The 25,995-nt window shown below is 50.2% G+C and overlaps 1 protein-coding gene across 8 annotated transcripts in view; it reads left to right on the top strand.

Moving 5' to 3' along the window:
• ARHGEF9 (Cdc42 guanine nucleotide exchange factor 9) overlaps positions 1–25,995 on the top strand; it is a 184,620-nt gene that overhangs the window by 1,219 nt on the left and 157,406 nt on the right. For 7 of the 8 annotated variants that reach the window (XR_013938913.1, XM_080553826.1, XM_080553846.1 and 4 more), the window contains exon 2: positions 15,536–18,023. Coding sequence is in view for 6 of the 8 variants with exons in the window: in XM_080553826.1 (XP_080409952.1) it covers positions 15,603–18,023 (2,421 nt within the window). In the remaining 2 variants the exon portion in view is untranslated. Of the gene's footprint in view, positions 1–15,535; positions 18,024–22,580; positions 23,463–25,995 lie in introns of those variants that run through there. The other variant, XM_080553850.1, reaches the window with a different exon arrangement.

The raw sequence follows: 25,995 nt of genomic DNA on the forward strand, positions 1-25,995 counted from the left end.
CGCCCAGCCTGCCGCTGCTGGGTGCCCGGTTCTTCTCAAAACCTGGCCTTATGACACATGTAGTCTGCATATTTTACTACGAGCAGCTTTAAGAGTGGAAGTAATTTTAGGGCTGAAAGTGTAGCAGAAAGGGTTTCTGCTCCTCTTTGAAAAATACTGTGGAAAAATAAACGATGCTGACATTTGCTGAAAGGCAGCGCAAGCGGGGCCGGAGAGGTGCTGGTGGTCAGACACCCGCTGGTGTGTGCGCGTGCTTCTCCACCGTGTGCATCCCAAATGTCCTCTCCTGCGGCTGGGCTGGGGGTGGCAGCAGGGCCCTGCCACAGGGCTTTGAGCCCTGTGCTCACGTCGTGCTGCAGGGCGAAAAGACAAAAAGCTCTCGAGCTCTGGCCGTACCTGTGTCCAGGACGCAGGTTTTGTCCGTCCCCATTTTGCTGATAATCCTCCCCATCCCTTCTCAAATCCTCTAACCCGACAGACCTACCTGATACCCAGTTCCTGTTTTGTCTGGGGCGATAGCAGGATTTGGTTTTGCTCACGTCCTAAAACATCTCGCTGTTTTAAAAGGATGACGCAGGCTGCTCGGGATTGCCACCGCACTGGCAACGCTCGGGACCAGCTTTGCGCAGGGTTCACGCTCAGCCCAGCCCCTGCCTTTCTGCTTGGGTTTTTGTTGGGAATCCTCAGCGTTAAGGAGAACTTGGAGTGAAAGCAGGGTCGGTCGGCCACAGTGCCTCACAGCTGCTTCTCGCAGCTTCACCTGGCTCATGGAGCGATACTGAATCACGTAAGGCGGAAAGGACGCCTTGAACCTCTCCGTGCCTCAGTTTCCTATCCGAGCGGCGGAGCGAGCGCTGCACTCCCGTGTTTGCTTCCGCTTTGTTTTCTTCCTGAACTAATCCTTGTGGCTTGGGTGGTTGGCAGCGACAGCCCGTAATTCCCATGCTGCGTGATCCAAGTCGCAAAACCCCGCCTGCTCCTCACCCTGCAAACTCCTCTCGCCGTCAACGTGTGATTTTTTTGGGTACAACTCACGTGCCAGCAGCAGGAAGAGGGTTTGAAGGCTCTGAAGCCCGGTGGCGCTCCCCCTTGCTGCAGCGATGCTCTCTCGCTCCTCGCCTTGCCTTCCAAGGCCCTCATCTCCTTGCCACTGTTTTTTCTTCCCCTTTTTGTTGCTGTCCTGAAAGCGGGCGAGCACCAAGCTGCAGCGGGTGGCAGAGCAGAGCCGCGTGCCTGCTGTGCCCCTGGATCGAGTGTGGACACTGCTGGGGCTTCTGAGAGCTCCAAGAGCTAGCAGTGGGGCATTGGTTTTGCACACGATAGGCATTTTTGATTAGCACAAGTGAAACAGGGCAGTTTTAAACTCATTAATGGCTCTCCACTGTGCTCAGAGTGTCTCCTTCTGGCTAAGGAGGGGGGTGGCCAGGAGAGGCCGTGGGGCTCTGCCATCTCCCGCTGGACTTTTCCACTGTCCTCGGGTTGGTTTTAGCCCCAAACCTCCCTGCGCTGCTGCGGCTGACGCCCGCTTTCCCTCCCGTCTCGCTCGCTTTTCCTTGCTCTGCTCTTTTGTCCTTTGCTTGGACTCGTGCTGGAGCGGGGCGAGCGCTGCAGGTGTTGTCACTTCCCCAGCTTAGACCTGGTGGCTTCAGCTGACGTTTCTTGTTGCCTCGCCGTATTTGGGTGCCAAATGGATGCAGCTGGTGCCCTGCACCCGCAGCAGCTGTGTGACCAACCTGAACCCAGCGTGGAGCCCCCGGGACACCTGCTGGGTGCCGGTACAGACCGGGGGCTGCAGTGCCGCTGGGGCCGGCTCCAGGCCAGCCACGAGTGCAGGCAACCCAGAAGTTGTTTCGGTTTTCCCGACTGGGAATGCGGCGCAGGAGCAGGTAGGGCTCTGGCCACCGGGTAGCAGTGAGGCTGAAATGAATAGGCTTTACGCCCCTTCCGAGGGGCGCGCTGTTAAGGGGAAGAAAAACGAGGAAACAAGCTAGTCGCTGAGGGCGAGGTGACGCCTTTCTGAATAGGGGCTGTAGGGCAGGGCTCTGCCCGTTGCCCCCTGGCCCCCGCCGTGGGCAATGCTTCGTGCGGATGCGGTGGCGGGGCAGCACGCCGGGGAGGCGAGGGGAAGCAGGGGACGCTGCAGCCTGATGGAAATGAGCAGACCTCCGGGCGTGCAGCCAGGAAGGGAGCTGGGTTCCTCCAACAGGCTTACCCAGCACCACCTTTTCGCCCAGGTCTGATGCTGTGAACTGCGGAAAGCAGCCCGGTGCTCGCGGACGGGCTTCTGCAGAAGCGCTCTGCTGGAGCAGTTGCTGGCCTTTGCTTCTGAGTTCTCCCTGGTCGAGGTTTTCGTGCTCTGGGTTACTGCGGTGATGACTGCAATAACCCCCAAGGGCAGCCGCTGCCTTCTCGGTCCCCTCCCTGGTCTGTAATTGGTCCCTGTCACTTTTTGCCATCGTAAGTTAAAGCCAAGGGTTTTAATAAACTTTTCTGATGATACGAAGTTGCATTAGATAGAAATGTTTGTGTAAGGTGGAAGTAAATAAATGCATTTCAGGACATAAGCCAACCTGTGTTTGACAGAGCTAGAAGCTCCAGGGTACAGATTATTCCGTAATTACTCATTAACAAACTTCTTGCCTCTTCCCCTGAAGCATTTACCCTTGTCCAGAGCCCAGGAGGAAGCACTGGGTTATGTGGAAGCCCTGCGTGATCCCTGCTGGCATGTTTGTGCTCCTCAACGCTTCGGATTGTAATCAGTAGGTTTTGCACCCGTGAAGAATTAGGGCACTGCCACATTAACTGTCTGTGATAGATACAGGGAGTCTGCTTGCAGGGTTTCAGGCTTGAACTTTCAGGGTGGAAATTAGTCTATAATCTTTCTGGGCACCTTGCTTTGATTCCTGGAAAGTTTCACTTTTATTTACAGCTACAGTGTGCACACGAACAAGAAGACAGAGCTGGGAACCCACAGCTTTTTGGGGAGCAGCTTTAGCGGAGGCTGCGTGGATCCGCGCAGCGCCGTGGCCAGGGCACGCGGACCTGATGGCTCTTTTCTGTTTGGCACCGGCTGGAAAAGCAAAAGCATCGTGTCTCCCTCCAGACGCACCAGTGGAGGTGTGACTTCTGCTGGGAGCAGGAAGGGTCTGCTGATCTGGGGACCGCGTCTGTCTGGTGGTGCTGGAGAAACCCCTCTCAGTGGCATTTCCCCGTTTCTTTAGGTCCCCTCTGCTGTGAGGATAAGTGCAGTGCCAGAATGAGTACTGCGGTCGCTAGGTCAAGGTTAGTACAGGCACCTAAATGGGAAAATTTAGGGAAATCTGTTTTTTTGGGCTGAGGGCAGCTGTCTTCCGTGGCACTCGTGTAGGAGCCGGGGCTGGGCGAGAGGCGGACGGGGCACGCTGCCTGGGATGCGCAGGAGAATTTCCAGAGGCGAAGCAATCTGGGACAAGGTCTGTTTTCCTGCTGTTGGTAATAAACCGGGGCTCATCCTCGTGGGGTCTAAACATTTCTAGCCGTGAGGTTCTGGGGAGGCCTTGCTCTGAGCTGGGTAAATGACAGCTCAGTTGGGCCTGGGGGCTGTGGAGATGGGCCAGAACCTCACGTTCAGCATCTAACCCAGCTCCCAGATTAGACGCTTAATTCATTTCTCCTTTTTTTTTGCCCCTTTTCTGCTGTTGCATTTAGCAGCTTTTGAGGTTGGGGAAACTGGGAGTTCCTCCCGCTCCCTGCTGGTGGGGTGAGCAGGAAGGTTTAGCACAGCCTTTTTTGGGGGTTAAAAACAAGGCGAACACGGGTGCGTGCCTTTGACACGGGAATCAAAAAGTTTGCATTTAACTGGGCGTGTGGGCACGTCCTTGGCTGCCTCCTTCCTGCTCCCTGGTGCCTGGTTTTGTCACCTGCTCGGCCCGTGGGGCACAGGGGTCGCTGCCCATCGCGCTCCTGCATCCGTGCCCTCAGGACCAAAGTGTCTGCCTGCCCCTGTGCTGGCGTAGCTCTGCACAGCCCTTCCCAATAGCCCTGTCTTGCAGGGAGACGGTGTTTTTCACGCCGGCCGCGTTGGGTTTCTTGTTTCCTTGCCGCGAGTGGTTGTGAACTAGCGGCTGTTTGGCTCGTACCTGCGACGGCCTCTGTGCCGTCAGCTGGGCACGCTGCTGTGGGGAGGGGGAGCACACCTCTAGGGAAAGGCAGGGAAGAGCCCAGGAGCTCCTCGAGGCAGTGGAAGATCTCTCTGGTTGCTGTGGGATGTGAGTTTTGCACAGGTTTCCTGCTGGGCAAGCCCATATTCTTAAATACTTCTCCTTATGCACGTCTTTCGCCTCCTCCAGGGGAAGAAGAGGTCACTTTTTCCACTCCGCTGATGGGGACAATGAATCACGACTGGTGTGGGAATGTGCTACTGGGACCAGTAACCCTTGAAAATACCTGCCGCCTGTGTCCCTGCCGCCTGTATCCCCGTGTCTCCAGGCATTTTGCAGCCCAGGCGCCGTGTGTTGGGCATGAGCACAGTGCAGCCAGCGCTCTTCTGATGTTTCTTAAGTGGGGTGGGCAGGAAGGATTGGCTCCTTTCAGAGGTTTTAGTTCAAGGGAGTGATTCGGTGTGCATGTGGGACAGCCAGTCATTTCGCTACAGGAAGGAAGGCGTCAGCCCATAGCAAAGATCCAGCGTACGCTCCTAAGGAGCCAAGGAGAAGGCACAGCGCTGGGATGACACCCAGAAAACTCCGCAGATTTTGCAAACTGTCTTTCTTTTCTTTTCAAAGGCGGTGTGTTGCTGCAGTTGCGTTTCAATGCACCGCTCGCTTGGGGCTTGCTGTTGTGAAGGTCCAGAGCTGTGGCCAGGGTGTCCTGGCTGCTCCGTGCTGGCTGAACGCTGTGACGTGTTCAGCCAGTTTGGCTCTGTGTGGTGCTAGCTGGCAAACTGGCGCGGTGCCTTTTTGCACAACAGCAACGTTCGTATGTGCACGCCGTGCAAGTTCCTGCAAAAAATGCAGGCTGCCTGCTTGTGGTCCCAAACCATGCCTGCTTTGGGCTGTGGGGGAAGATGGATTTTTTAGTACGTTGCTGGCCGTAGCAATAAATTCACTTGCTGTGGTTGAAAGGGAGTTATAGGGGAGACCTAAAAGAATATAGAGAAGTATGAAATAAAAGGATGCCTAGTGCTTGGACCAAAATCCCCAGGTCCTCGCAGAAGGGGTCAGGCTTTGTTCCACAAGTGGTGACAAAAAGAAACTTTAGCTGCTCCTGCTCAGCTGTTTTTTTTTTTGTTTTGTTTTGTTTTTTTTGTTTTTTTGTTTCTTTTAACCCTAAAAAGGGATTAGTGTGTTGCTGATGAGGTCAGGTCAGCTTCTCCTTCCGCCGTCCCAGCTGGGTGCCCTGAGCAGCTCTGCTCAGCGTGGCCGTCTGTGCGTGCACGGCCGCATCCTGGAGGGCAGGGGCATGGCTGAGAGGTGAAAAAGCTCATCGGTAATGATGCTAATTGAATCGGACGCTGCTTCCCTCCGCTCAGACGCTGCTGCTGGCTCGAGTGGCGTCCCCGGTGCATGAGGAATACGAGCTGACAGCCCCCTTTGCTGGGAAAAGCCACGTGGGCGACACCGTGCAGCGGTGCCGGCTTAAAAGCTGCTTGTTTGGGTTAGCGTCGGTGTCGGGACGGCAGGGCAGGCCTCCGGCGGTTGTGTCTCTTGCCGAGAAGCACCGGGCAGCGTTTCACGTGTCTGGAGACGATACCTGCTGCCCACCGCGGCCACAGGCCCCGTGTGCCTCAAGGGAGGCCGTGGTCGCTGCAGTTTGCCTTCCCCCCCTTTGGCACGGGGATGGCTTTGCCTGCTTGGTAGAGAAACCTGAAAGAAGTGAAGGTTCCTGTTCAAGCTGCTGTACGGAGCAAGGCCGTTGGGGGACAAGTACAGGGGAAATGCCACCCCTCTGTCTGCCTGGAGACAGGCGCAGGACTTCGAGGGAGGCGATGAAGTACGCGTTCATACCCTTTGACTTCTCAGGTCAGTGTAAAGGAGCTGGTGAGAAATCTGCCGAAATAATTCTTTAACATGTTTGAGCAGAACCAGCTGCTAGGTGTCCTCCCGAGCTTTGCGTGTGCATCTGGGGCTGTCGTCCGCACTGAGCTCCTTGTCTCTGATCCTGAGCTAAATATCGTAGAGTCATAGAACCATAGACTCCGAATATCCCGAGCTGGAAGGTTCCCATGAGGGTCACTGAATCCAACTCCTGGCACCGCACGGGGCTGCCCACAAGTTTAGACCATGCGACTAAGTGCACAGTCCAACCTCTTCTTAAATTCAGACAAGCTTGGTGCAGTGACTGCTTCCCTGGGGAGCCTGTTCCAGTGTGCGACCACCCTGTTGGTGAAGAACCTCTTCGTGATGTCCAGCCTAAACCTCCCCTGCCTCAGCTTCACACCGTTCCCGCGGGTCCTATCACTGGTGATAATGGAGAATAGGTCCCCTGCCCCTCCGGTCCCCCTTACGAGGAAGTTGTAGACTGCGATGAGGCCCCCCCCTCAGCCTCCTCTTCTCCAGGCTGAACAGGCCCAGTGACCTCAGCCACTCCTCATACGTCTTCCCCTCCAGGCCCTTCACCATCTTCATCGCCCTCCTCTGGACACTCTCCAGCAGTTTAATGTCCTTCTTGTACTGGGGTGCCCAGAACTGCACACAGTGCTCGAGGTGAGGCCGCACCAGCGCAGAGCAGAGCGGGACAATCACCTCCCTCGACCGACTCGCGATGCCGTGCTCGATGCACCCCAGGGTACGGTTGTCCCTCCTGGCTGTCAGGGCACACTGCTGGCTCATATTCAACTTGCTGTCAACCACAGCCCCCAGATCCCTCTCTGCGGGGCTGCTCCCCAGCGTCTTGTCGCCCAGTCTGTACGTATAGCCAGGGTTACCCCGCCCCAGGTGCAGGACCCGGCGCTTGCTCTTGTTAAACTTCATGCGGTTGGTGATCGCCCAGCTCTCCGGTCTGTCTGGGTCTCTCTGCAATACGCTGAACACACATTAACACAGAGACGCAGCGTGCGAGGTCTGGAGCTGCGGCAGTATGTGTACGTGTGACCCTCCACACCTGCCTGCAATACTGGCATCAGCGAGCTGTCACGTAAGATGGCACGGATTTTTCTCGTAGTGATTCCATGTCAAAGAAAAAAATATAAATAAAGTCCCCAGACAACAGAAGCAAGGAAAAAATAATTCTTTCAAACATTTGAGCAGGAACAATAGGGTAGAGTATGCATTCTCTGGGGAGAGCTAATGGCTGAAGCCGATAGGAGCACAGTGCCTGCCTTACTCTGCTTTGTAACTGGCCCAAACCTTTGCTCAGCCGAAGATTATTTATAGCAAATGTTATGGCAGAAGCATGTGTGACCTCTAGGCTCCCTGCGAGGGGAAAAGCTTTCCTGTGCCGTCTTTGGGATACAATAGACAATTATTTGGACACTATCTTTGTGTCAGATACAAAATACTGAGTGCTGGTTGCTGATTTCTGTTCTTACGTTGAGGCTACTGACAGCCATGCTTTTTTTCCTGAAGGATTTTTGGGGAAGGTAAGTATTTTTAAGGGGTTCAGTGCAGGGAAATGTCACTGCTGTAAAGCTGCAGAGGAACTTCTGCTGAATTGGCTAACTGGGAATGCAAAGTCATGTACGAGCATCATGAGGCCATCGCCTCCCAGTGTCCTCACGAAGCATGCAGCCAGTGGCTCGACACTGAACTTGTTCCAGCCCCGTTTTTCCAGGGAAGCAGTCACAGCACCAAGCCTGCTGGAGTTGAAGAGGCGTTTGGACGCTCCAGATGTGTGGTTTAATTTCCAGGGAGTCCTGGGTGGAGCCAGGAGTGATGAGCCTTGTGGGTCACTTCCAACTTGGGACTGGTCCTCTGAACTGATAATGGGGTGTGCGTGGGTGTAGACCCCATAGTCGGCGTGCGCTGTAGCATTTCATCACTGTGATATCAGAATATCTATAGCTGCTACTGAGGTTGTAACTAAATGCTCTTAAATGTAATTAACTACTTTTAAGTGACTTCTGAACAGCCTAAGTAATATGATGACAATTATTTCTTTGTTACGATGGCCACAGTCGGTGCCAAATACCTGAGAAGATCCGGGGAAGCAGCTGTCGTGCATCAAAACGTAGCCTTGTTCTGGAGGATAAGCGTGTTTTCTGACTCCCTTATTTTGTTCTGGTACCTGTGCATCCGAGGTGTAAACAGCAAAAGTATCCCTTCAGATCTATTTGGTATTCACCTTACTTTCGTTTGCTGTATAGCAAAACAATTCAGAATTGCAAAAAAAGGGCTTATGAAAATGTGAACAGGTGTGCAAGGGATAATGCTGCAACAATATATATATATACACCTATACCTTCTCCACCTTTTGATCCAAATGAGCATGGATTTCCATACACCCAAGTTTTCTTCTCAAGTTTCTGCTGCTTGGCTTTGCGCGAGGAGTTAGATGGCGGCTCTCCTGTCTGTGCAAGCACTGCAGACCCAGGGCTGTTGCTGGCTTGACAGCAGGTCTTAGGGCTCGGCGTGATGCAGGGCCGGGTGTTGGTACCCCCCTGAGCTGCTTGGCACCTCTCCGTACCACCACACTGTTTTATCGGGCCCACCGAGCCCCGCGTGTGGGGCTGCTCGTGGTAGCAGTGAGCTGGTCCCTCCCCTGGCAGCACAAGTCCAATGGATCTGACAGATGCAGCTGGGCAACCCTGCCTGTCCCTCAGCTGCAGGCGAATCAGTCTCCTGCTCCGATTTCATTGCGTTCAGCCGTCGCACAGTCTAAAGCTTCCTGAAGTGGGAAGGAAGTAACGTGTAAGTTATACCTGAGCGAACTGATTTACTCAAACCAAAGTTTTGAGTTCCGTCTGTACGACTGCGGGGATGGAGCTGTCTGCGCATCCACCCGCCTGCCTGGTGCACACTGAAGGAACAAACACAAACACGGTTCCAGTACTGTAAAATCTTGGGCTTAGACCTGTGAAAACCACGCAGGGCAGAGGCACGCTGCCACGGGGAACGCAGCGTTTGCTTAGTGTTGTCTGGCGGGTTGTCCTCGGCGGCGGTGAGACCGTGGCTGCAGATCCCCCCCTGCCACTGAGCATTGCTTGGTGTTTCACCAAGATCTGTTCCCTCCCGGCTGGAGAGGGATCCAAACTGATCTCCTGCCCATCTCCTGCTCCTAAAGGTTTTTTGTTTATTTTTTTTTAAAACTTCTTGTGTAATGCGTTTTGCAGAGCCTGTGAAATGCTGGTTAAATGCTACGGTCGCTTCCTACGGGCGCTGGAAAGCCATAACTGCGCTTGCTAACGGCCTGGAGATCCCTTTAGCAGATGTTTCACCTAAGTTTCTTCTTCTCGCTCCTTCCACCTCTATTTTTTTTTTTTTTAAAGCCATAATACCACCGTGCCTGTCCAAATCGCAGCAGCAAAGCGTCCGTCTTGTCCTGTAACCAGCAGATGCTGAACTTCTGCAGGGGCTGAGAAATCCGCGGTGTGGGCAGCGTCGTGCTGCCGTACCTGCGGGGTGGGCAGGGGCTCGAGCACCGCTGGCTCCTGCCGCTGGGTGCACGCTGTGAAATTGCGAGAGCTGCCTTGTGGCTGGTCCTTTGGAGCAGCACCGGGAGGCTGAAACGTCCGTGGAGACGTAGACAGAAAGGGGCAGAAGTCATGATTCTCTTGCTGCTTCTTTTACCTAAATAGACTGAAGTAAACGTACCCTCATGAAAGAGATAATTTCCTGGTGCTGGAGAGCTTAACATCTGTTTCCTCCCATTTTTTTTTCAGCGTTAGGACACGGTAGCGGAAGAACCGGTGGGATTTTCTTTCCTCTTTTTCTTTTGTATAGTGAGAGGCGCTGCATGCTGGGGCTTAATACGCTCTCCGAGAGCAGACAGGTTTTTCTCAAGGGCTGTGTGATCATTTGTTCTCTATTTTCTCTCCTTCCTGCCTCCCCCTGCCCCTCCTGGAGAGGAGCGGATACACCGAAGCCCAGGCAGGACTTCCTTAGCTCAGCCGTGCCTTCTGGCAGGCTGTGCCGCGTGCCCTCTCCCTGTCACCCCCCTTCCCCGGCAAACAATGGCCAAAGGCTCCTTCTTGTTTGTGATTTTATATCCCGCAGAGGAAGAGCCGAGTGGAAACTCGTGTCCTCAGGGGCCCTCGGTGCATTCCAGCTCCGGCTGCCGCCTTGCTGGACCGCTGCTGGCGCCTCTGCTGCGCCGTCCCCAGCCCGGCAGCACCGCGCGATGGGTGGCCGATGGGTTTTGAAGCAAATTTAGCTCTGCCGCAAGGTGAGAGAGGGATTGAGAGCCTCGGAGAGGTGTCCTGAGTCATTGCTCTGCAGCAAGAGCAGATGAGAAAAGAGACGGATGGTTTTGTTGGCGGTGCCTCGACAGAGCCCAGCTTCGACAGTGCTGGAAGCATCGGGTTGTTAATGAAAGGAAAAAACAAGCCCGTTTGGGGCACAGGCTTAATTGTAGCTGGTTTTCTGAAAAGGAAAAGTGGCTGCATAAAACTGGAATTTTGAGGTGTAATTGGTGATGTTCACGGTCTGTAACAACTTGAAGACCACTCAAGAAGCTCGCTCCAGAAAGCCAGGGTGGGAGAGACCCCGCAGAGCTTGGTTGGAGACCTGCTCTGCGATTAGCCAGCCGCTTCGTCCAGCAAAACTCTAACTGCTGGGGAGGGAGGGAGGGAGCTCTACCCACCCCTGCCCCTTCCTCCTGCCACGGAGCTTGTGTGTTTCTGTGGCTCACCGGGAGAAAACTAAAGGCAGCATTTCTGCTGCTGGGGCGCCGTCCCCTCGGGGCAGGCTGCTTGTGCTGCAGAATGAGGTTGGCGAGGCAGCGCAGGGCGGGCACTGGTGTACAGCCCTTTAGCTGGAGGTCCCAACTCTCCGCTGTTTTTGGTGTTTTTTCTAGCTAGGGGACAGCTTTACAGCACTGAACAGTGAAACCAAAAACAAACACCCCCCCCCTTCTGCTAGTTGACAAATAACTGTTATGATCTGAAGTGGTGTTGGCATTTACTAAGGACGAGCACGTAAGAAGATTGCCTGAGAAAATCGTTGGTTCCTGCGTGAAGCCTTGTGACAGCCCCGACTGCCTGGGCCCAATTCAGAGTCCTGTAAATCCCTGAGAAGTGTCAGCTTCGCTGGGCACGTGGTGTTCTTTCTGCTCTTGTATTCCTCTGCTAAATTACACTTAAATGGAAGAAAATTGCTGTTACTCCCACCTGTATCATGCAAGAAAAGCCCTTGTTGCCAAGGAAATGTTATGCGGTCAGGAATGAGACACAAAGCACCGAGTTCTTTCTTAGAGATTTGGATAATGCCAAAAAAAAAAATAAAATTCAAAGAATTTGGAAGGGTGTCATGGCTCAGATGTTAGAGTAACACACCTGGTACCATTTGCACGGGATTTTATGCAAATCTAATGCATCTGTCAGCCTCAGTTACCTGGAGAAGGAAGGTGAGGTTGGGAATGAAGGTGTGGATTTGTGGTGAGAAGAACAACAGGGCCTGGTGCACAGGGCTGGGTTTTTGAAAAACCCCGTAACTCCTGTAGGCTGGAGCAGTTCTCGGTGTCTGGTTGATTGCTGTGGGTTTTGAAACCATTCTCGTGGCCAGAGGAGAAGCTGTGTGTTTCGCAGGCCACACGTGCCAGCCGCAACCACCCAGCCGTGCCACCCTCTTGGCTCGAGGTAATTCAGGGGGTGGCATAAGGTAGTGGCATCACCTCGCGGTGTCTGTGGCTAAAGCCTCACGTGCAGAGAGCTGCAGCTTAGCTTCTAGGCAGCAGCTTGCTATACAGCCTGACATCTGCCCCTGCACCTGCAGAAAAGTCAAAAAGGTCAGGGGGATGACTAACCGTTTCGGTTTTCCAGCTAACATGCACCCTCAAAACTATGTCCAAAATGCTGTCTTCAAAACCTCCTTTTCCTGTGTCCCAGAAAGATGTGTAAGAGTTAATCGGGTACTTTTGCATCCATTCTCCATACTCGGATTTTATTTGTCATTAAGGGCCGTAATGCTGCCAAACCTGTGTGCTTTTTCAAAAAAAAACAAAAAAACACACAGCTATTTTTAATTTTAAAGTCACCCTTGTGCCCTGCCTTTCTAGGTTTTGTTGCTTCTCTAGGGAGGGGCCACACAGAGTCTGTCTCCTGTTAATGCCTCTCATGTGGGAAGTGGCCTCTCTCTCCTCTTTGCTAGCATCCCTCCAAAGACTTCGTAGAGAAGTCTGTTTCTTTTGAATCTTCTCCCCTTGTGCAAGATCCACCCAGCCAAAACCAGTAAAGTATAAAACGGGAAAGAGGAAAAATAGGGACCTTTTGTCATTTTGGGCTTTTGCTGCCATATATGTTTGGCCGCACAACTTGAAACTCCTCAAACCTGGAGTTTCTGGCTGAGATACTGTTTTATTTCAGCACTGCGCAAGTCTGGGTACCAGGTGATTTCCCACAAAGCCGGCACTTTCCAAGCCACACTTAATACAACCTCTTATCACAACATTTACGTGTTAGTACAATCCTCTAATTTCCAATTGGTTACATAGTTAGCATACGGCTGACGTGACAAAATCATTCTGTGCATCCTCAGAGGGGAAGGGTCTCTTGTTGGGCCAGGGTTCCTCAGACTAGGGGTGTAATTTTTAGTATTGTAATGAGGATAGTTCATGGATAGTTCATATTGTAACTATCTTATTGTTGTTTTCCAGCCAGTTGTTTCCAACAGGTTGGATAGTAACAAACTCAAAAGCAAGTGTGTTGGATTTCCTCCTTACAAAATGGTCTTCTTGATTAAGTAGTTCTTAGTTATTCATCCTTTAGGTATCTTTAAGACCTGGGTCATCTTTGCCCTTTCCTTGAAATACCTATTGTACATCTTTTCTCATGAAACAAAGTTAATGAAACAAAATTAACTAGTTACTGGCATCATAATTCCCCCCTTTGAGACTTACGTAATTTAGATTAGATTAGTCTCACCTATCCATCAGCCTGGTGCAGCACCTACCCACAGGTGCATTGTATTAGTATGTACATACAAACAAAGAATGTTACTACCCTTATTGTTAGGACTAAAATTTTCTTCATCCATAATTTCAGATCTAGAAACCAAGAAGACAACCACTGCAAGAGTTCAGAAAACCCATTAGGGAAGCTATCAGTTCCAAATGGGTGTTCTGGCTTCAGACCACTTCTTGTTTTCCTTCGCCCCCTGGCTTTCTGACTACACTCAACCAACAAAATGCTTTAATGCATTTAATGCTTTTAACCCCCTCGTTTTCTAACTTAAAGAAACTTACACCTTTACACAGAAAATATCTCTCTCTATATATATAAAACGCAGATCACAATAATAGAAATATACTTCAATTCATACAATCTCAGACTATACATTTGTAGTCCATTAACTGTTGGTTTTCAATTTCAAAGGCTCTGTTATTCCAGTTTTGCACAGCTTTGGAGGAGCAGCTTTCACATGGCTGTAACAAATCCACAAGTCGATCCCTCTAAGCTTCACAGCAATATTTGCCCTTAACAGCACTAGGTATGGTCCTTTCCGCTTCTCAGTTAGGGGTCTTCCCTCCAGGCTCAGGTAAAGTTAATCTCCAGGAGAAGAGAAGTGAACCGGTGCAGCTCATGGAATCGGTGCCGTTACTAGGATGTATCTGTGGATAAGACTCAAAGTTTTTGCTAAGAAGAAAAGAAAATCTGTAAGTGCTTGATTCACAGTTACATGCATCTGATCAGGTTTCCCAGTCAAATTTACAGCATAAGGCTTCCCGTACAGTGTTTCAAATGGGCTTGCTTTTTCTTGTGCCCTGCGAGTTATGCAAAGTCTGAGTAACGCTATCGGTAAAACCTGCGTCCAGTGTAACTGTGTCTCCTGGCACAATTTCCTTATTTGTCCTTTCAGTGTTTGATTCATTCCTTCTACCTTGCCACTAGACTGTGGCCTCCACGGGGTATGTAACCCTGGGATTACTTCTTCCAGTAGAACCTTACTGCTTCAGTGTCTCAGTTGTCCATTGTCCGTGAGCAGTTACCCACCATCCAATTGAATCTTTAACACAGTTTAATAATTCGGCCAGTTTAATTTCCTTGTTGTATTTTCTGAGGTACTTATCGATACCTTCCTGGTAGGTAATAGGTCTATAGTTCCACCTACAGCTGCTTGTATGGCTGCCTCATCTGCTTTTCCATTTCCTCCTGCAGTGCCTGAATTGCCACTCTGATGCGCTTTATAATGTATCACTGCTACTTCCTTGGGCTTCTGGACCCCTTCAAGTAGTTTCAGAATCTCATTCCCAGTTTTAATTGGGGTGCCTTGTGAGACAACAGTCCCTCCCCTCTCTTCCAAGGCTCTTGTGAAAGCTACTAATTCAGCATTCTGTGCAGAGGTATTAGATGTCACTTAGTTAAAATAACTAGAGGTAGGAATGTTAGCTGATGCCAGTAACTAGCTAATTTTAATGGCGTCAGTAACTAGTTAAAATTAACTAATTCACTAATTAAAACTGGAGGAAAATGCAGAGTTTTTGTGTTGTCAAGTCTGTGTCTCTGGGGCTGTACCCTTTCTTGTCTCTACTTTCGCTTCCCTTTGTTGTCCTGAGAGTGGGACCGGGAGCTGGGGGAATTTAACCCTGGTCGGTACCTGGCGCGCAGGTCTGTGTGCTGCACAGGTAGACAGCAAACCCAGGGCCACATCATGAAGCTGTAGCAGTGAGACACGGCAGGTGTATACCACTGGAAAGGAAGGCTTATTATCTGCATGCGTAGGAGTCCAAATTCCCTCAGAGAGTTTGGAATGGTTACCATTGCTGTTGTATATGGGGTACAGGTTTTAGTCCTGTTCACTTAGGCTGAAACTCACTTGATGGGAACGTGTTTTTGTGTAGCATTGAGTGGTGGCCAAGCAGATTTCATTTAGCAGTCCAGTTCCATTGAGGGATTCCCGTGCTGGTGCCATAGCTGCAGTAGGAAAACCTGGCTTGAATATTCCATGAGTTTTTTTGGTTTTGAATTTATTTCAGAATTACATGATTTCCAGGAAGAGGCTCATCCTGGCTTTTCTTTGAATGTGCCTGCCTTAAGAGAGTGAACTCAGTGGGAGAGCATTGTCGGTTCCTGGCAGATGGGGCGGGGGGACATGACAGTGACATGCACAGGGACACTTTACTGTAATTTCCTCTTTCTCTCTCTGTCATGTACTCCGATGTGTTAAGAGTAGTGGCAATTTGCAAGACCAACATGTGCTTTATGGTGTTCTGCGTATACTTTGTGGTAACTTTATTAATGCAGGAAGTTTATTGTGATCACTAAATCTTCAGTCATTTAAATCAGATTTGAGTTGCTCTATACTTTATACGGTTTGGGAGCAAAATTCAGTCTCATTGAAATCAGTGGCAAAGCTACCACTGTGGCTGGGATAAGACTTGACTTGTGTTGCATTAACAAGTATGTCTTCTGAAAAAAACACCTTTCTGATCCTAATTCTATTCCTTTGTTCTTTTTTTCCTTAAGTCTTGTGAAGAAAACAGTCTAAAGACAATTCATGTGTGACCCTGACAGCAGCGTATGAGCCAGAGCAATGGAATATATAGACAGCTACCTGGATACTGCTCCAGCTTCAAGTAGATATGCAAACAGGATTTCCAAAGCTGATGTGGGCGGAGAGAGTATCAAAATAGTGAAACACAGTCGTAATGAGCACCGCATCTATGGTTACGAAGTCCCCAGTGAACAGGAAGAAGAACCCATGGATGAGAAGACCAAAGTCAAGAAGATCTGGAATTCTGTTAGACAAAAGAAAGGACCCTCTATTAATAAAACAAGACCCCAGTCCATGATCATACTAGAGGATACATGTAAGGCCTCAAAAGAAGAAAACCCACCCTTCGGGGATGGGGTGAGAAAGCCAGCAACCTCCAGGATGCCTAATAAAGTAGATTTGAGAGGATTCGGAGAAAAGGCTGCTTGTGCCACCAAGAAGCAGGACAATTCAGCCAACTTGCAAAGAACATTCATCAAGGGGGTTAAGAAAATGGGTAAAAATCAGAGGCTCTCTCGCTACTCAGGTTCAACAGCCATTGAGTTGAAAGACATTGATGCCAATGAAACTAAATGTCTCAGGGATATTATCGTCCCCAGTGAAGATGATTATACAAACTACCATAAAATACGAGCTAGAAAGAGCAAGTCTTTGAATTTTGAAAACTTTATTAAGAGTCATTCAGATACAGAAGGGGAAAATGAAGAGAGGTGTACTGTGCTCCCACAGAGCAGCAGAAGAAGAAGCTTTCAACTCTTCAGATATACGAAAGAAAGTTCATTAACTGGCAAAGGTGATTTAAAGCTTCCAGATGAAAGAGTTGAAACCAATTTCCAGAACCTGGGAAATACAACTGATCGTTCCACTTCTTTGTACTTTGATATGAAATATGGAGAGAATTTTAGCCAGCAGAAGAGATCAATCAGTGTATCCAAAGTCGCTTGCTTTCTGGGAGTTAAGAGGTTATTCACCAGTGTGGCCAAGGCAACTCGGAAGCTGCGAGGCTCCTCAAAATTGTTTTCACCTGATGAAGAAAGGTCTTGGAGGAGTTTCCAAAGCAGGAGGCAGGATGCCACCTCCCAGAGAGAGGACTTGGATATGGAGAATGAGAGTGCAAGAGCTTCCACCACGGTGGAAGCACATCTGCAGTTCCCAGATTTAGGCACGTTCAATAATCTGGGCTGTGAGAGCTCAGCATGTAAGGAGTTCGTGCAGCATTGCAAAGCCGCAGAAATGTCGCAAGACTTTGGCTCCTCTGTCCTGGACAGCGAGCATGATTGCTTTAACAAAACACTGGTTTCTTCCTTTGGGCCAGAACCACCTGTCTCCCAGCTGCCAGAGCTCTCAGGTGACTCTGTCACTGTGCTAAATGCTAAAGAAACCTCTAAGGATGTAATTGAAACTCCACAGACAGATTTGATGAAAGAACCTGAGGACTTTCTCAGTGCTGCGGAGCACGAACTCTTGGAGAGGCACTCTAAATTACACATGGATGATAAGCCACGTTCTGAAGATCTTGCTGTGAAAAATCTGGATAGTGAGGAGCTGGGCCTTTCTCCAGCCGTTAGTGGTGACTTTTCTGTAGTGAACACTAAGGCTCTGATCCACCTGCCACAGGTGACTCTGCCTGAACTTGAAGCTGACGATGTGTCTTGTGCTTCGGTAGTTTCTGAAGAGGTGGCTTCATCTGCAGCCTCAGCAGAGGAGCTTTTGAAGACAGAAGTGGATATGCAGTACCCAAAAAATTCTGATTTGCCTTTGCAGGACATGTCTAGAGATGACGTGAAGATTCAGGATGTGGTCAGTACGCCGGAGAAGGCCCAGGATGTGGGCATGGACGGGCCACGTTCTGAAGATTTTCCTGTGAATAATCTGGATACTGAGGAGCTGGGCCTTTCTCCAGCTGTTAGTGGTGACTTTTCTGTAGTGAATACTACAGCTCTGATCCACCTGCCACAGGTGACTTTGCCTGAACTTGAAGCTGATGATGTGTCTTGTGCTTCGGTAGTTTCTGAAGAGGTGGCTTCATCTGCAGCTGCAGCAGAGGAGCTTTTGAAGACAGAAGTGGATATGCAGGACCCGAGAAATCCTGACTTGCCTTTGCAGGACATGTCTAGAGATGACGTGAAGATTCAAGACTTGGTCAGTACTCCGGAGAAGGTGCAGGATGTGGGCATGGACGGGCCACGTTCTGAAGATCTGCCTGTGAATAATCTGGATACTGAGGAGCTGGGCCTTTCTCCAGTTGTTAATGGTGATTTTTCTGTAGAGGCTTGTTCAAAATATTCTACAGGTGAACAAGCGGTTGTCAGGCCTACTGATCACAGCGTGAAAAAGCACAGAGGAAGTTCAGCTGTAGAACAAAACGCCGTAATGCTTCATGACAAAGGAGGATACTTTCACTGCAGTGACTACTGCCCTTCATTGTATATGACCTCCGGACTGTGCAAGGAAGGAGAGGTATTAGTAAACTTTTAATAACATTTTCCATAAGACCATATTGTTACTGTACTACTTACGAAGATGGTTTGCACCTGAAACCGGTTTTATATCCTGGAATTTTCAGTTAATTAGACCATCATACGAATGATGACAGTACATACAGCATTTATATCAGACTTAAAGGAGGCATCTGCCTGGTATTTGCCTGGGCTGTTAGTGTTAATCGCCAGAGCTGCTCCACTTATGACTCTTTGGCCATTTCATATCAGTGCCTTTAGAAGCAGGCTGTAACAGATGTTTATACATTTCTAGGCACTAACTTTAGATTTTCTTTCTCTCTGCATTTCGTTCATTTGAAGTAGAAACCTGCAACAAGAGTGCTTGCTTTTGGCAAATTTAGAACTTTTAAGTCTGGAGTGAACAAATGGCATTCCTCAATTGCACTATGGTCCTTGTGTTTTCTTACCTAAAAAAGTAGTATTGGTGGTGACAGTTGATTTTTATTAGGTGGTGCTTGTTACACTGCCACATCTAGAATACCACGCAAAGTGCTGGCATGCAGTGTAAGAACAGAAAAGAAATTTGGACCATATCTTGTAGAGCTCATCGTTTCCCTGGAAGATCTAAATGAGCTCTCCCTTTTCCAAGCCTGTCAGAAGCTATATGGCCTCAATAAATTGGTGCTGAGCCTGTGGCAGAAAGGCTTGCTTAGGAGCTGGGTGTATAATTTGAGTAAAATGCTTTCCTAACGTGACTACATGCTGACTTAGGGTCTGGTCAGAGCTGCCTTTCATCTGCTTCTACACAGAATGACAGCAGTGTTAAATACCTAGCCCAAAGTGAAAGGTCGGTAATGGTGGTGGCTCTAATTACGGCAGTGTATTCCCATTTGTTAAAAACGAGTCTTTTAAAGCCAAATTGTTGTATCGTTGAAGTGGACATCACATCTTGGACTAGGTTCTGGGTATTACAAATCTTTATTGTCCAGCTTGGCGATGCTAGGAAGCCTCTTAAGTCCCACGGATAGGGGAGTCACGCATGAAAAGGCCTCCTGAAGTCAGCAGACTCCCCCATTAACTCTCATCCCCCTTCTGTAGCATCTGCACACGTACCTCTTTGTATGGAGCAGAAATCTGTTGGTGGTGGCAGTCATGGCAGCTGTGCCAGCTCACTTGCCAGCATGGCGCAGCCTTGTTTGTCGGGGGTGAGGCAGTTTTATGCCCTGCTCTGCTGCTGGAGGCTCTGCTGAGGCTCACATCAGTCTGTGCTGGTTGTAGGAATGGTATGTGGTTGTGGACAAATGGTAGGATTGAGCATGAAGCCCAGTTGTTTTCTTTGGGGTCCCTGCTGTCTGATGCTGAAATGATGACTTTTTTTTAAAGTGCCAGGTAGGGAAATCAGGGCAACTCATGAAGAACTTATAGAATCATAGACTCATAGAATATCCCGAGTTGGAAGGGACCTGTAAGGATCATCGAATCCAACTCCTGGCACCACATAGGTCTACACAAAAAATCAGACCATGTGGCTAAGTGCACAGTTCAAATGCTTCTTAAACTCTGACAGGCTCGGAGCAGTGACTGCTTTCCTGGGGAGCCTGTTCCAGTGTGCGACAACCCTCTTCCTGATATCCAGCCTAAACCTCCCCTGCCACAGCTTGACACCATTCCCTCGGGTCCTATCACTCGTCACTAAAGAGAATAGATCGGCACCTGCACCTCCTCTGCCCCTCGTGAGGAAGCTGTAGTCCGCGATGAGGTCTCCCCTCAGCCTCCTCTTCTCCAGGCTGAACAGGCCCAGTGACCTCAGCCGCTCCTCATACGTCTTCCCCTCTAGGCCCTTCACCATCTTCATCGCCCTCCTCTGTACACTCTCCAGCAGTTTAATGTCCTTCTTGTACTGCGGTGCCCAGAACTGCACACAGTACTCGAGGTGAGGCCGCACCAGCGCAGAGCAGAGCGGGACAATCACCTCCCTTGACCGACTAGCGATGCCGTGCTCGATGCACCCCAGGGTACGGTTGTCCCTCCTGGCTGCCAGGGCACACTGCTGGCTCATGTTCAGCTTGCTGTCAACCACAACCCCCAGATCCCTCTCTGCGGGGCTGCTCCCCAGCGTCTCGTCGCCCAGTCTGTACGTACAGCCAGCGTTGCCCCGTCCCAGGTGCAGGACCCGGCACTTGCTCTTGTTAAACTTCATGTGGCTGGTGATCGCCCAGCTCTCCAGTCTGTCCAGATCTCTCTGCAAGGCGTTTCCACCCTCAACAGAGTCAACAACTCCTCCAAGTTTAGTGTCATCAGCAAATTTGCTCAAAACACTTTCTAGTCCTACATCCAAATCATTTATAAAAACATTGAAGTGAACTGGCCCTAAAATGGAGCCTTGGGGGACCCCACTAGTGACTGTCCGCCAGCCAGATGTGGCCCCATTTACCACAACCCTTTGAGCCCTGCCCGTCAGCCAATTGCTCACCCATCGTATGATGTTTTCGTTTAATTGTATGCTGGACATTTTGTCCAGTAGGATCCTATGGGAAACCGTGTCAAAAGCTTTACTGAAATCCAAAAAGATCACATCAGCTGGTTTCCCTTGGTTGACTAGATGGGTGATCTTATTATAAAAGAAAATCAAGTTAGTCAGACAGGACCTACCCCTCGTGAACCCATGTTGGCTGGGACCAATGACTGCATTGTCCCCCAGGTGCACTTCCGTAACTTCAAGGATAATCTTCTCCATAATTTTACCAGACACTGACGTGAGACTGACAAGCCTGTAATTGCCAGGGTCTTCTTTCTTACCCGTCTTGAAAATTGGTACAACATTTGCCAGCTTCCAGTCTACTGGGACCTTCCACATCCCAAGACCGCTGAAAAATAATTGAGAGAGGTCCTGCGATGACGTGAGCCAGCTCTCTGAGCACCCTGGGATGAATCCCATCCATACCCATGGACTTGTATGGATCCAGGTGGAGCAGCAAATCCTACACACGTTCAGGATTGGTTGGGAGTTTATCATTCCCACTGTCACGGTCCTACAGCTCAGGGCACCTGGGGTCCCGAAGCCCATCATCAGCGTTGAAGACAGAGGCAAAGAAGGCATTAAATGTCTCTGCTTTGCCTATGTCCTTGTCAGTGAGGTGACCTTCCCCATCAAGTAGCAGACCTTTGTTTTCTTTGGTCCTCCTTTTTCTGTTCACATATTTTTAAAAAAACTTTTTATTGTCTCCCACAGACCTGGCCAGTTTCAACTCTAATTGGGCATTGGCCGCACGAATTTTCTCCCTACAAACACGAACAGCGTCCCTGTATTCCTTCCACGTTGCCTGACCCTGCCTCCAGCAGCTGTACACTTTCTTCTTCTGCCTAAGCTCCAGCACACATTTTGAAGATCCCTGGTCAGCCAGGCTGGCCTTCTGCCCCGCCTGCTTGACTTCCAGAATTTTGGAATTGCCTGATCCTGTGCTTTTAGGAGGCAGTGACCCCCCTGTGGGTTGGGTCTGGATGGCATATCGGGCCCTCTGTCCCTTTCAGAAGGGAGTCCCCCATGACCATAACCCTTCTTTCTTTCTTGACAGAAGATGTAGTGATGCGGGGGGTAGATTGCCTTTCCTTAGGCACCCCTTCCAACTGGGATGGGCTTTCGTCTACATCATTGTTTTGACTGTCATGTTCTAGAGCCTCATACCTGTTGTATAAGGGTAGATGGGAAGGTAAGGTGGGCAGGGAGAGGGCTCGCCTACCACCCCTAGCAGAAACCTGCTTCCATTCCCCACCTTGGCCTAGGTCCCCTCCTGTTGCCTGGTGGGATGGGAGAACTTTTGTCTTCTGTGTAGCAGGAGACACTTGTGTTGTGGCAGGCTTGTGAGTCTGTCTCAGGGAGGGCAGAGTGTGCTTCCACCAGTCAGTTTCTCTCTCTGACTCCCTGATGCTCCTCAGCCTACTCACCTCCTCCTGAAGCTCCACCACCAGGCTGAGCAAGTCTTCAACCAGGGCACACCTCCCACAGGCACAGCCACCGCTGCTGCCGTCGGACACCGGCAGAAGACTCGGGCACACCCTGCAGCCCAAGACCTGGACAGCCGCGTGTTTCCCCGAGACCTCCAGCTGGGTAGCCACATCGGTGACTGTGGCTGGAGAGGCTGCAAGAGTACGCGGAGGCCATGTTTTTCTGCCTGGTGGATACCGTGGCCGGGCTCTTCATGAGCAGGTTACAACCACCATTGGGGAAGACCGTTGGAAAAGCGTGGTGAGGGAGCCCTCCCTGCTCACCCTGACATGCCACGTCCTGGTCACCGTGCTCCCTAGGGGCTGCCTTTGTACAGCCGGGCCCTGGCGGCTCCCTCAGCTGCCTTGAGTGGCCTCGATGCCAGAAAAAAAGCCCTGCCCGCCTCGATCCCCTGCTCAGCTGCAGAACGCGTCTGCCCCGGAGCTGATTGCCTCGGCGAGAGGCCGTGAATCCCCTCAAGAACCCTGTCCTTGGACAGGGTTTGTGGGGGATTTGATACCTGCTTTGTGAATGGCACGAGGAACAGTTGCAAAATATGCACCTGACTTTTTCGTAAGACATCAATTTAGGATTTGTAGGAACTCAGGTTTCTCTGAAACATGGTTTTGGCTTATTGCCATTAGAGAGGTTCCCCTTGGCCACCTCGGGGGCGCGCACAGGCACTGAGCACTGCAGAGCAGCTCCCTTGCATTTTCTCTCTTGCAGTGAAGGTGCAGGAAGCTTTTCACTGCAGTCTTACTCTGCCCTCTGCTGTCTATTTGTGAAATACGGCTTTATTTTTTAAGGAAGAAAACGCCTTAGTTTTATCCCTAGGATTTTGATTTTTATCCACAGGAGGTTTACAGTCTGCATCTTACTGCTGGCTGTTGTGTCCCCGTGTAGAAATGTCCCTGTTTGGTTCTGAGATGCCATTTTCTGGGGGAATTATGGTTGCTGGAAGAGTGCAAATGAGCTAACCCATCGGGATGCTGCGAAGGTGCTCCCCGCTGTGGAGCGTGCTGATGCCAAGCAGCCCATACTGGTGGCCTGTGAGCAGGGCTTTTAGGGGGTTTTGTGATTTCTGTGCAAGAAGCAGCTGCACATTGCATTGCCATACGTGGGGAAATATGAAACTGGACCTGTGCGGTGGGTCTGACAGGAGGCAGAGGGTTACTGGTTTACCTGCGTGTGCACACGCTAGAAGATGCGTTGGCAGTTTTGCCTTACTGATAGCTGAGGCACTGGGGGCAGATCCGGAGGTCTCGGATCCTCCCACAGCTTTGGAGGTTTGCTTTAGAGCAGCTGCCACAAATGTCTTTTTGCAAGAGGAAGATGGAGCAACTTTTCTTTGTCTGTGTTTGATGGGAAACTGCAAACTCTGTGCAGCAAGTTCCCGTCGTGACCTTTATCTGGAGATCGTGTCTCTCTGCCACAGAACATTTTGGGAGCTGCTGCAGAAGTGTGCCTGATGAGGTGACTCGTCTTTTCCCTCCCTGCTCTGTTGAGTGACACTAACCGGGAAAATGTGTATTTCTGAGTGGTATCTTCAGAGCTCTCCTTGTCTCCTGGTTATCGCCAGTAAGCTGCGTTGGCTCAGCCTACTGCTGCTAGCTGTGCTTATGAAAGAAGCACAAATTAAGAAAGAGTGCTTTACTTTCTAAATCCTCCTGCTGCCAAAGGAGCACTATACTCAAGTCTGTAGCAAGGCATGATTTAGTTGCAGAATGAAGAGTCTGTGTATTTATGGCCTTTAATATGGTTGTGTCTGACAGTCATCTTATTTTTAGAAGAGACAAAAACTCTAAGCTGTTCAGATTTTCGTATTTGTAATAGCCACGAGGTGCTAGCAAAATCTTGAATTACAGCCTGTATTTAGTGCTCTCTATAATGGGGTAGGGTGTTGTGGTGTTTTATTTTTTATTTTTGGAAACATTTTTAGCATTGTCAGGGAAAGGCAGGTCGAGTCTGCAAAGCCGATGGGTTTCACATGTATATAAAACCAGACGCTGAACACATGGATAACTGAGATTTCCACGTTTTCTTAAAATACTTGTTGGGTCTTACCTTCCTCTAGCTCCCAGCCTTGCAGGCTATCTCCTGCCACCCTTGGTACCAACACAGTGGTGATATGAACAGGGACTCGTGGGCATTGCTGGCCTCTGTGCTAAAGGGACTGGGTCCAGAACTTCCCTGGGTGGGAAGTTTGCTTTGGCTTTCTCCCCTCCCACCTGTTACCCAGTCAAGAGAAGCGTACTGGAGCACTGGACATGGTGCAGAGAACGGGAAGTCAGGCCTTAATTCAGCCACAGACTCCCAGCTGCACCTTTGGGGGAATTCTAGCCTGTCTGCTTTGTTCTTCACCTGCAAATAAAGACAATAGCACCTCAGTGAAAGGTGGGGCTGCTGGAGTCCTGAGGACAGAAACAGGAAACCGCAGGGCACCCACTTGTTAGCAGGCCATGGAAGTTTGACAGATCTCTCTCAAATTGAGGCTAAAAGCCCCCTAGTGAGAAGCCCTCCCGTTTTCTTCTCCTTACCTTTCTAAACTGATTTTTCTGCTGATGTCTTGACTCTAAGATTATACCCAAGACTGGAAAAGTTCCTAAGAGGATCACAAAGGACCGGCTTCCTTGGTGTGGCTGAAGCGCGGCCCAAAGCCGATGGTGCTTGGTGGATTTGGCAGGGAGCAAGGCCAGGCCAGCTTCAGGCTGTCGGTTACATCTCCACAACCATGAGGGAAGCCACCATGAGAAGATGTAGGGTGGGTAGGAAGTATCTGAAAATTGGCTGTGCTTGTAAGGAGGCTCGATTTTACAGATACTGGGTTGCACGAAGGTCAGTGTGTTTGTATTCGACCTTTGTTAGCAGCTGAGCGATGCCAGGCTCAGCTTTTGAAGGAGGACAGCCTGCAGGTCTGAGCTGCTCTTTCGCAGTTACGTATTCCACCAAAGTAATTAAAATCCACGTATATGAAGAGTCCTTTCTCCCTGCAGAAGGCTCCCTCTGCCCTCCCGATGACTCCAACAGCACAGCGATAACAGCAGCGCTGTTCTGTTTATTCACCTCCTGTCCTCTTCGTAGGCCATCTGTAGGCTTCTGCTTATGGAGCTGGGAGAAGACCTTAGATGACCTTTGGCAATGCCTGGGAGGGAGAGTTTTGTTAAGATTTGGGGGAATTAAGAAAGTGACATCCTGTTACTAACTTAATTCGCTCTTACAGATGTAATTCACAATAGATCTTATTGCCAGCAGGACTCCTGAGGTTTGCAGGAATTGTTCTTGGTGGGTATCCCAGCTTTATTCGAAAAACTTGTAACTTTTATTTCTGTAGTAGGACAGGCCGATCCCTCTATTGTTCTGCTGGACAGGCACGCAGATGAGCAGATTGCTCTCCTAAAGCTCACCATTGCAAATTCATTGCTCTAGTCATATGTGCTTTAAGTGCTGGAGGTGTTTCTGGAAAGCTCTCTCTCTTGTCCCATTTTCCACTTCTTATTGCTGAGCATGGCCATACGTGGAGGTCAGTGGTAGGTGATGGGGCACAGTTAGCTGTCATCTGGCAAAAAATCCAGATGGGAAGTCTCTTTTGCTTGCTCTAGGCCACCAAAGGGTGTCTCTCGTAGTTCAGTTCAGGAGTGCCAATTGAAGCAGATCTCCAGCTGCCGAGTCCCCACCCTCCTATGGATGCACTAATGGGCCTGAATGGCCCTGAGCAGCCTCACCTGGGGCCTCCACCCCGCACCCCCATGGGCTCAGGAGCCCATTTAAGTCCAGCCCTGAGTGCTTAGTCTTTCACTGAGCCCTGTAGCACATATGCTGGTCTCTAGCTCAGCCACAGTTGTGTCCTAGGCATCCACAGGCTGTGCTGGGCTCGATGCCCACCTGGGGCCTGACTTCCTAGCTCAACCTTGGAGCTGTCTCACTGGGTCTGATCTGAAAGCTGCCTACCTGCTTTGACACCACAAATGCACCTGATGATCTGGAGGCTGTCTGGCCCTGGCTGCCC

The sequence above is a fragment of the Anser brachyrhynchus genome (assembly GCF_964034855.1).
Source record: "Anser brachyrhynchus genome assembly, chromosome: 13".
NCBI lineage: Eukaryota > Metazoa > Chordata > Aves > Anseriformes > Anatidae > Anser > Anser brachyrhynchus.